This window comes from Anopheles arabiensis, chromosome 3 (assembly GCF_016920715.1).
Source record: "Anopheles arabiensis isolate DONGOLA chromosome 3, AaraD3, whole genome shotgun sequence".
In the NCBI taxonomy this organism is placed as follows: Eukaryota; Metazoa; Arthropoda; class Insecta; order Diptera; family Culicidae; genus Anopheles; species Anopheles arabiensis.
Window position 1 is genome coordinate 15,811,935 of NC_053518.1, and position 11,183 is coordinate 15,823,117.

The following is an 11,183-nucleotide window of genomic DNA, read 5'->3' on the forward strand; positions in this document are numbered from 1 at the left end:
AAGACGAAAGAAAAAAAATCAATTCCATAATCAACAAAACGAAGTGGAAGAGCAGTCCACAACGGAATAACAAAGGCGAGAAGAGCAGCAGCGGCTGACGGTGTGCTTTTCTGCGTTGGCCCCGGGGTTTTCCCCCAATTCCGTGTAGTTCACTCTCGAGAAGAATCGCGAGAAAAGTAAAATCGAACCCGCAACCATCCAGCTCCCTGCCGTCACCGTACACCGTTCGCAGTAGCTAGTCGATACCAAGTGTCTCGGTCCGCCGCCTGTCCGGGGGATCCACACGGGGAGCCTGTTCCGATCCGGGCCAACATAGCCCCACCGGGCGAGGGTACAGCAATGTTTAGGCGGCGTGCGGCGAAATCGGCCCCCAGCCACCAGCAGCGCTCCCGGTACCGGTTCCTGCCCGCCGTGGTGCTGCTGGTGCTCGCCCAATGGTGCCTGCTGGATGCGGTCGTTACGGCCGAATCGACCGACATCGAGCTCGATGCGAAGGCAAACAAAATCCATCAGATCGATTCGCTCAATCTGTTGCTTTACACCTTCCTGCTAACTTTGACGGTGCTAACGATATGGCTGTTCAAACATCGGCGCGTCTCCTGGCTCCATGAGACGGGGCTGGCCGTGATTTACGGTAAGTGAAAAGTGTCTCCCAACATGCCTTTTCCTTTTTTTCCTCTCTTCCCAATTCTGTCCTAGCTTCAGTGAGTGGCGTGAAATGTTACGGTGCAGTGTTATCAAAACCACACGAAAAAACCAACGAAACTAAACAGGAAGGAGAGCGAACCGGAAAGAAAATCGGATTATTCCAATATTAACGCGCGGTCTGTAATCAATAGTACGGCTGTGCGTCGCCCAGCGCGTTCCCATATGGTACGGCTGTACGGGGACGGATCATTTTACAGTGCTGATAGTGGAAGGGGACATACAAAGCGGCGGCAGCGAGGCTTGAATGACTAATGCGTTTTGCGCAACGGCAGTACACACTGTATGGTAGTGCGATGTGTGTTCCTCCCCTGCATGGCCTTCTAATGGTCATGTACGTACTTGCTATATTTACTTTTCGTCGCCAGCTGCAGTTCACGGGAAACCGGCTGTGATAATATAACCACCACAATGTGCACTCATATGTAATTACTTACGAAGAAAAAAAAAGGTTTTATACAAATTGGTGTAACTGTTTGATAACAACGGTTTTTTGTTTGTTTTTTTTTCCTTCTTTTCTTCCCTTCCTCCACCACCAGGCCTCATCGTGGGAGCCATCATCCGCTACGCCGGCACCACCACGCCAATCATACACGTTTCGGTGGAAGCGGAACCGGATGCCAAGTTCAACCAGAGCCTCCCACCGGACACGCTGTGGCTCAAGTTTCCGGGCAATCTTCCGCACGGTTCCGACCAGCCGGTAAAGGCGAACAAAACGTACACGTACAGCTTTCGGGGCGAGCTGGGCAATGTGGAGGAGAACGAGATCGACCTGAAAGCCACCTTTGACCCGGAAGTGTTCTTCAACATCATCCTGCCGCCGATCATTTTCCACGCCGGGTACAGCTTGAAGCGTGTACGGTTTAGAGATGTTTTTTGCAGGATTTGGCCGCGGATTACTGATTGAATTACAATTTTCTTTTTCTTTTTTAGAAATACTTTTTCCGCAACCTTGGTGCTATTTTAATGTTTGCCATCATCGGCACCACACTGTCGGCGTTTTTGATCGGTGCGCTGATGTATGGTTTCGTACAGCTGATGCCGAAGCTCAAGTCGAGCTTCACCTTTCTGGATACGCTTTACTTCGGGGCACTGATTTCACCGACCGATCCGCTTACGATATTGGCCATCTTTAGCGATATGCATGTGGACGTGAATCTGTACGCGCTCGTGTTCGGCGAGAGTGTACTGAACGATGCCGTTGCGATCGTGCTAAGTGGGTGAGTAGAATAAGGATTATTGTTAATTAATCAAATTTGACTAATTATTGTATCTTTTGCGTGTGCAGCGCTATCCAAAACTATGGCGAACATTACTCGAGCAACGGCGAGTTTGAAGGGCACGCGTTTCTCCGCTCGCTGGGCGATTTCTTCAGCGTGTTTGCCTTCTCGCTGCTGATCGGCGCCTCGATGGGTTGCGTGACGGCAATGATGACCAAGTTCACGCGGATACGAGACTTTCCGCTGCTCGAGTCGGCCCTGTTTGTGCTGATGTCGTACAGTACGTTTTTAATCGCGGAAGCGGCCGAGCTAACAGGTAAGTGAAGCGATAGGGGATTATTTGGACGTCTAGAGTTACCTTTTATTATATGTTTTAATTCGCAGGAGTGGTCGCGGTACTGTTCTGCGGCATCTGCCAAGCGCACTACACGTACAACAATCTGTCCGATGATTCCCGTACGCGCACGAAGCAGATATTTGAGCTGCTTAACTTCCTGGCCGAAAACTTCATCTTCTCGTACATCGGCGTGTCCATGTTCACCTTCCCGAAGCACCACTTTGATCCGCTGTTTATCTTTACCGGTTTTGTAAGTGTTTCAGCTTCATGAGTGCTTCTATACAATATTAATGTGTGCCTCCCTTCCACAGATGTGTGCGGCTATAGGGCGTGCTGTAAATATTTATCCCCTTTCAGCCCTACTAAATATAGCTAGAAAGCCAAAGATTTCGTGGAACTTCCAGCACATGCTGTTCTTTGCCGGTACGTTGCCAGCACGTTCACGTACACTAAGCGGTGAAATGTCTTTAATGTCTTTATTTTATGTTCCTTCCTCACAGGCCTACGAGGTGCCATGTCCTTTGCACTGGCGATTCGCAACACGGTCTCCGATGCAAGGCAGGCAATGTTAACGACCACGTCGCTCATTGTCATTACGACCGTGATCATCCAGGGTGGGGCAGCAAACTTTCTGCTCAACTGGTTAAATATTCCGTAAGCAATAGTGTTGCAGTAGGGTCAAGCGAACCATTCATTTCTAATGTCTCGACGACTCTTTTCAGTGTTGGTGTTGATGATGAAACAGAAGTTCTACCCTACCAAGGCGTCCGAAGTGTAAGTAAAGCAAAATTATGTTTTAATTATCGGTTTTTTTTATATCTTCCATTGCACTTTAGTGTTGCACTGTGATAACAAACGGTCATAAAGCCACGCTGGCTTAAATAATGCATCTCTTTTAAAATATTGGTTGTGCTAACCCTATTTTAATTTTACAAAAAAACCTCACCGAATCAAAACGAACGCTCTGCTTGATACAATTCGTGAGGAAAAAAAAACTACTCTCGAAAATAATTCTAAATCGTTATTATTTCCATAAACAATGTACACCACTGGCGCACTGTTCTCTCACCACCACCCCCCTTACCAACACTCACAACCCAAAAAAGGTGTACAATTCTATGGAGAACACAGCTGGGGTATGTGTAACGAAAACAGAGAAGAAGCATGTCCTAACGCATTAGGATTGTTGTTCGTTGTTTGATCATTAGCTAGTGGAGTTGATGAATGATATTCTAGTATATGTGCATGCCTGTCTTCCTCGCCTAAATACTGTTGTATGCGTGCGTGCGTATGTGTTAGCTTCATTCGTTAATCGATCCGATCGGCCGATTTTCTTCCAGTTGCTTGCCTCAAAATCCTACTCCTATGCGTGTTTGCGTTTCCATGGTTTCGTCGCTTCTTTCGAATGTTCCTTTCCATCTTTATCGATTAAGCGTTGCTTAGCTAGTGTCACTCGTCGCATACAGCAGTCGGTGTAGATCATTACGCTTTCCCCTTTCACCTTTCACCTGCCATTTATTTGTTTTGAAATAGCGTATTTGCACCATTCCCTAACAGCAACAACAACAAAAACTAATCCAACACAAATGTTTCTTCATCATTGCTTTTGCGCACATTTCGGCACACAAATCCTGTTCGGTCGGTTTAATTTTAAAGTCGATCGACGTTGGTTTAAACCTTAGCCAACTGCAAGTTAATAGGAGGGCAAGTTCTCTGGTAAGAGGCGTTTATTAAATTTTTACCTTCAAAATTGTGCTAGTTAAATTGAAAAGTAGTATGCAATAGGTTTAAATTAGTATTATTTATTAGATTAGTTTGGTAGGTTGTATTGGAAAGAACATTTAGTTAAAAAAGACTTAGTGAAGACGATTCTTTAGTATTATTTTGTGCTTTCGGAGAACTTAGACCCCGACTCGTGATCTACCCCGCCAACACACGTTATCATGCATTTTCCTATTGTTTTATCATACTCATCACTGCTAAAGTCACGTTCCTTATATGTTTGATTTGTTATTCATTCCTCCCCCAAACCCGTTAGCCTTGGGCTTTTATTTAGAATTGTTACGCTACTTTGCTGTTTAACTGTTTGAGAGCTTAAACGCCTGTCTCCAGCTATCTTTAATAGTAATGTTTCTGTTTTACTTTATGCGCGAAGGATTTGGAAAATCCGGACAGTGAGGGTGCCACCACACCGGGAGGCACAAGGAGAGGCCACGAAAAGGCCGTTTTAGCTCGGCTGTGGGGCAATTTCGACTCAAGGTAGGAATGTAGTGTTTTAGTGGTTGATTCTTACTATTACTAATTCTAATTTTATGCCCATTTTCAGGTACATGAAACCCCTGCTAACCCACTCCCGTCCAACATTGCTCGAGACGCTACCCGTTTGCTTGAGCCCGCTGGCTCGTCTGCTTACCACCACCGAACAACTAACACAGGTGTGTACAGAAAAGCTTTCCTCCATTGCTGCATTATTGCTAAACATTTCATCCACAACATTCGTTCATTCAATTGTAGGACGGGCCAACGCGTCGCTCGGACTCCGATTCCGATCTGTGCATCGACGACGATGATCGTGCGTCGCGCGGCGGTCCCGCCGACGGTACCGGCCGAAGGAATTCAATCAATCGCGTAAGTATACGCCTCGTTTCGGACGATCGCAGCACGATATTTGCAAGCTATAAAAACCGCGACTAAAAAGCATCCGTTGCGCCATTGTAGTGTGCGCATAAGAGCAGATGAGCTTGTGAAAACTAAACCCCCACTCACACTCGTAGGGAACAATTGCATTTTAGTGTTTTTGTAGTAAAGGAAGAAAGGAGGGGGTTAAGTAAGGAATTTTAACATAGCATCTCCTGCTCTCTCTCTCTCTCTTTCTATTTAACTGCGGTTGGCAAACGTAAAAGAAAATGCATGAAATAGTTCTACTAGTACTAATACTAACTCATAAATACACATAAATACACTCACATTCACACTCCCTCATCGCCCAATGGTAGGCATATAAGCATTAGAAGGAAGAAGCGTACAGTAATTAAAAATTATGCGGTCGTGCCTCGCTTGCGGTGTGCGCATTTGCCCGTAAGCGTATTTGTTTTTCTTGTTTTGTTTGGTGAGTGTCTCGGGATTATTGTTACAAAAAAGGTGTATTAATGGGTAGTTAACCCCTACTATACTATAACGGTGGTATTTATCTTTGTCTAGTCAAATGGAAACGTTTAGTTTAAAAAGGAAAACGGTGTAGCAAGTTGCTTTTTCTTAGCAGGAACATAAAATAAGCGAAATAATTGTATAATTGTGCATAAAACAGAAGCGTATGTGTAGTGTAGATGAGGCTACCCTCAAGTGAGGTGCCCCTAAAGTAAAGACTGGCCGTTTAAGGAATGAATGGCGATAGAAATTTTCTGCCAGTTTTTATACCGCTAGGGGCCTATATATTGGGTCGCATTATATTGAATTATTGAACCTTACACAGAGAGAGAGAGAGTTGAAGTAGTATCATCCAGTGGGTAGACGCATAGATTACATTCTATGTAAATGAATAATGTGAATTGTTGGTGCAGCATTAGCGTGTGTACGTCCAGAGAAAGGCCACCAGTAGAAGAGTAACGATTATTTTTCTTAACCTGAATGATCTACTTACCATTAACCGTTGATTTCGTTGATTGTGATCTAAATAATGTATCCCTATTTTTTGCATGCATGCGCTTACCTACGTAACCTACGACCCCTTTTTTCACGACCCCCAATTTTGACCCAAACTCCCGCGTCTGTGCACTGTCGTGTGCGTGATTCAACTGTGTATAATTGTTCTTACTATTGGGTGTCACGTCGTCCCGTATGTATGCGTCCAAACAAATCATAATTTCAACTCGCAACAATAACAACAACTTAAACAAAACCAACAAATCAATACACTCGCACATACTCTCTTCCGCCTTGTGCTATAATTTCCCCACAATCTACTACTATCGACAACAATTGCCACCGACAACTCTCCAACTACTACAACTGCTACTACTACTACTACCACTACTTCTACTACTTTCTCGTCTGGCGAACTCCCGTTTCGGCCATCGATTTCACACACGAACCTAAACTAATCACTAAACCACCAATACTACAACACAACCCGTGCAGCGACAGCAACATTCCGATGCGGCACACGAAGCTAACGATGCGATCAACATACTAAGTAGTTTGGGATCTAATTTTATGTGAAATAGTAAACCACCATCCGGTTATTTGGCTGGTATTTGGCGTATGTTTGCAAACAAAATGGCGTTTTATATATATGGGGTTATGCTTTTTGTTTAGCTAATTTTCTTTTTTACTATATTTAGTTTTGTTTCGGTTGCATGTTCTCTTTCTTTTTCTAAATTGCATTTTCATTTCACTGTTTGCAACAACATTTTATACACTCTTATCCTTTTGTTTCGTATATTAATTGGCCTTGTAACGTTTATTCTTACGATTGTTTTTCTTTTGTTTCTTCCCATTTTTACATGACTCTTATTTCGTCTCTTTTCGGTGCGTTCGTTGGTGTGCAGCAGAAACGTGCTGTTTAAGCTGATTTTTGACCCTGTTCCCTAGTTTTCCCTCCCTCTCTCTCTCCCACCACCCCCACGAATTGATTTGCTCAACAGATGTGTGAATGCAGATGTGAACTTCAAAAGTGAAACGAGCAAAACTCGATCAAAAAACGTGTTAATGTTTTGCCATAGGGTTTTATTGTGTTTTTTTCTTCTTTGGTATTATTTAGCATAATTTTAAGTTTACAAAATTACACTATCCTGTTATTTAGTGTTTTAGATTCGATAGTTTTTTTTTTCATTATTGGGGTTTATGGGTTTTTTTCTGGTTGATTGTTTGGTCAGCGAGGAACGACAACAATACAACGACCCTTCTGTTTATATTCTGTTAAAGTCTTTCATCTAAAACATTCATTTATTGTTTAACAAGGTTTTCCAGGTCAGTTTCGAATGTACACATCATTATTCACCACCTTCAAGATGTTTTTCAACTGCTGTCAAATTGTGTATTTGCTTCAAAATTAAATATCAGTTCTTACACATGATTTTCAACACACCACAAAGAACTGCATCAAACTCAATCCAGCTTGAGACGTGTTGAAAATCATGTGGAAGAATTGAAACATTATTATGATGCAAATACAACATGCAAGTAAGCAACTGAAAAACATTTCGCAATCAATGAAAAATGTTGTAGATATTGAAAATTGACTCGAAAACCCTTGTATAACTGAATTGGTAACGAATTATGTTTAATTTTGTAGTATTCAGGTATCATTTGTGGAAGGAAGAAATATGAAACCAATTTTAAAGTAATAATTATGAATGGTACAAATAGAAAACATGTTATTTTAAAACCGATCTGGCGGGTTCTGTTTTAAGAAGTTAATCAGTCCACTTTTTGTTCCGCAATTCGAGACGATTTTGTGCAGTATTTGATCCAACCAAACTGTTTTTAACAATAATCATACGATGCAGCTATTCAGCTCTCTTGCAGCGAGTTTTCTCCCCATTTTTCGTTCTGATTTTGATGATTATTTATCGCTACTACTTTTGTTTGTATTTACCCGCCTGTTTTTTTTTATTTACAAAGAATCCGTTTTTATAGTTACCCCACACGATTAGTGAGTAGTAGATTGTAACTTGAAGAAGAAAAAAAAAGATATACAAAACTCCCCTCTGTGATTGGTCATTGCTTTGAAGAGGCAGCAAAGCAGCAGCAGCAGCAGCAGGAGCAGTAAAATGTTTCGACTTTGGTAGATTGGATTTAAGAAAGAGAGATAAACAAAAACAACATAAAATCGTACACTGTACTTAGTGCGTGAGTAATACACACAGGTTTGAACGTTCGTTGATTGTAAAGCTCAAACGTATAAATTGTTAACGCTTGCCAATGTGTCAAAGAATGTAATGCAACACAAATATTGATACAATATTCCCGTTGAAAAAAGAAAACCTCCCCAAAAAAAAAAAAAACAAACGAATACGCTCCACTAAAACGCTGCGTCGAGAGAGTGTGTGTGTGTGCAGACATATTGGTTTTAATGCATTATGAGTTCCTTAAGTGATCTTGCTACTAAAGCAGAGGCGCATTGCGTTAGTGTACTATCCGGTTAGCAGTAATTCAAGATAATTAGATATGGTGAGTAGATGGGAAAATACAGATACTAAAGGTAGATTTGTATAGCAATGTGCTACGTTAAGAGTTTCGTCGAGCTGTACGTAAGTCACCACCAGCTTCACCGTAACCTCGATCGTGATCGATACTAAGCCGACAGTTTGACAGGAATAGTAAACGAAGGTGCTAGCTAGACGGATACGATGGCGGAATTAGTCAGTCATCAGCAGTACTCGATGCAGCTGCAGATTGTTTAGTTAATTCGTACGGAAAAAAGGAAGAATCCAAACAACCAACTATTATGTGCATTAAATACACTGATATTAAATGAGACCTGTATTTGTTACTACTTTGTATTTCCTAGTTGCGCTATCATAACCTTTTCTCTTTCTCTCTTTCTCTCTCTTTCTCCCTCTCTTTCTCTTTTTAACGTTTGTAACGTCCGGATGTGTGGTGTTACTACTTTAATCCGAAAATTGAAATGCTTCTCCGACGGACGTTTTTTTTAATGTGTTATTGGTTTTCTGACTAAAAATATCGTCGTTTTTTTAACGATTTAGCTAGAAATCATGGACGACAGTGATCTTGGGACGTTCCGTGTCTCTTCCTCTAGCAACATTGCTAACCGCATCATACAGCAGGGAAGAAGAGCTAGTGGAAAAATATTCCATTTTTAAATTAGATCATCCATTAGATATTGATATTAAACTGCCATCTTAACAATGAGATACTTAGCTCCTAATATTAGTTAGCTGTACTGCTGCATACGTGAAGTTCTTGTTTGTGACTGTGATATTTTAGGGACAAAAATGTTGCTGTTCTCAATTGTTTAGGCCTCTTTTTTCAAATTTTGCTGTTAAGTAAGTATTTTATTCTATTGCTGAATTTTTAATTTCATAAAATTTATCTAATACGCTAAACAATGAAGGTTGTTTTGTTGCAAATACAAAGCATGCAATGTGTATTTCACTTCTACATGAAAATAAATGTAACACAGCATTAAAGTGCTTAATCAAATGAAATGATTCGTAGTAGAATTTCAATAAGTTTCAAATTATCAACAATCGATCTCCAATTTCGATCCATGATAGTATAACCGTCTCGAATATCCGTCAGTTCAAAATCGATCTAAAAATCTTGCCCTCTAATTTCGAAATCCTCTGTGTTCTACTGCTGTCAAAAGTGACATCTGAGCCTATTATGGCCCAACCCGTTTTCTGCTAGTTTTGAAGCTCCATTTCGTCTCGTAGAGCGCTTCAGCATAAACACGCAGAAAATTTTCCTACCAGCGCGTTTTACGGTAAGTAATTTAGGGTTTTTCGCTAGTTTTCTTTGCTTACTGGAATGCTCCAGCCATTGCACTTCCATTGAAAGTAAAAATTGGCTAGGAATTCCGCGCATCGCGTGCCAAAAACGTGCGCTAACATTTCCTTGTTTTTCGCTCTTTGTGTATTTTTAGAGTGCTTCCTAGGAATCGATAATCTCGCCCAAACACACACACACATACAAAAACATACATCCAAGATGCCTACCATCAAGCTGCAGTCGTCGGACGGGGAGATTTTCGACACGGACGTACAGATCGCCAAATGCTCCGGCACCATCAAAACGATGCTGGAGGATCTGGGCATGGACGAGGGGGACGATGAGGTCGTGCCGCTGCCGAACGTCAACTCGGCCATCCTGCGCAAGGTGCTACAGTGGGCCACCTTCCACAAGGATGATCCGATCCCGGTCGAGGACGACGACAGCAAGGAAAAGCGCACCGATGACATCAGCTCGTGGGATGCCGACTTCCTGAAGGTGGACCAGGGCACCCTGTTCGAGCTGATCCTGGCCGCGAACTATCTGGACATCAAGGGGCTGCTGGACGTGACCTGCAAAACGGTGGCGAACATGATCAAGGGCAAAACCCCGGAAGAGATTCGCAAAACGTTCAACATCAAGAACGACTTCACGCCGGCCGAGGAGGAGCAGGTCCGCAAGGAGAACGAGTGGTGTGAGGAGAAGTAGTAGTGTGGCGGCGGCGGCGTTTCTTTTGCTTGTTCTGTGCAGGATTTGCAGCTATATCTATGCGCTCCGGGGTCGGGTGATTGTGTTTCGTGTCCAATAAGCATACGTTATACCTTCATGTAGATCGATAATCCATCTGATTGGTTAACTAATTTTTTTGTACCACCATACTTGAATTTTTATTTTACTCGGTTCTATGAAGTGGAACATGAATAAACGCGTTTCTGCTACATAAAACACAAGCAAAGCGGTTTATTTTCCTTTTTGATGTTGTAGTGTTAAAAGAAATTTCCCCTATAGGAGTGAGCAGCATAATATAACTTTTCAAAAGGAATCGATCGTGAATAAACAAATCAATCCAAAAAAGGTAAGTAATGGACTAGCTTTAGGTTGCTTATTACAACTTTATATTAATTATTGTCATTTCTTCCTCATAAAGGTGCTTGTGTCTCTCCAGTATGAACAAAATTGTCGAACAGCTGGATATATTTGCTATAATAAGTTGAAACAGAAAAGAATATGACGCATGTAAGTAAACAAACCTGTACTTTTTCCAACATTCTTTATTAACACTGAGTTAAATTGTTTGCAACCATTTTTTCACTTTTTCTGAATGTTTTCCCTGAATTACACATTTTAGGCCCAAATTAGGCCCTTTCTCTATTTATGTCATGACATCATTACTTCTAACGATAATTCGTAATTAAAAAAACTAAAAATATCATTTACTTCCATTCTTCCAGTTATGTTGGTAGTAAAAT

General features: G+C 41.8%; 2 protein-coding genes across 8 annotated transcripts; both read left to right on the forward strand.

The window, feature by feature from the left end:
- Positions 1-17: 17 nt before the first annotated feature.
- On the forward strand, positions 18-9,431 carry LOC120901379 (sodium/hydrogen exchanger 7). Of its 7 annotated transcripts, none has more exons than XM_040309278.1 (14): positions 18-634; positions 1,245-1,561; positions 1,639-1,925; positions 1,994-2,241; positions 2,310-2,512; positions 2,574-2,685; positions 2,763-2,916; positions 2,985-3,036; positions 3,369-3,398; positions 3,919-3,978; positions 4,418-4,521; positions 4,589-4,697; positions 4,777-4,890; positions 8,970-9,431. In XM_040309278.1, the coding sequence occupies exons 1-14, from the start codon at positions 340-342 to the stop codon at positions 9,084-9,086; spliced, it is 2,202 nt and encodes a 733-aa protein (XP_040165212.1). In that variant the 5' UTR covers positions 18-339; the 3' UTR covers positions 9,087-9,431. The 7 variants fall into 7 exon arrangements, with proteins under 7 accessions (XP_040165212.1, XP_040165214.1, XP_040165217.1 ...); XM_040309280.1 differs by lacking the exon at positions 8,970-9,431 and adding an exon at positions 6,400-7,330; XM_040309283.1 differs by lacking the exon at positions 8,970-9,431 and adding an exon at positions 6,810-7,330.
- Positions 9,432-9,580: 149 nt separating this feature from the next.
- On the forward strand, positions 9,581-10,664 carry LOC120903772 (S-phase kinase-associated protein 1-like). Its single transcript, XM_040313378.1, has 2 exons — positions 9,581-9,709; positions 9,869-10,664. The coding sequence occupies exon 2, from the start codon at positions 9,934-9,936 to the stop codon at positions 10,420-10,422; it is 489 nt and encodes a 162-aa protein (XP_040169312.1). The 5' UTR covers positions 9,581-9,709; positions 9,869-9,933; the 3' UTR covers positions 10,423-10,664.
- Positions 10,665-11,183: the final 519 nt, after the last annotated feature.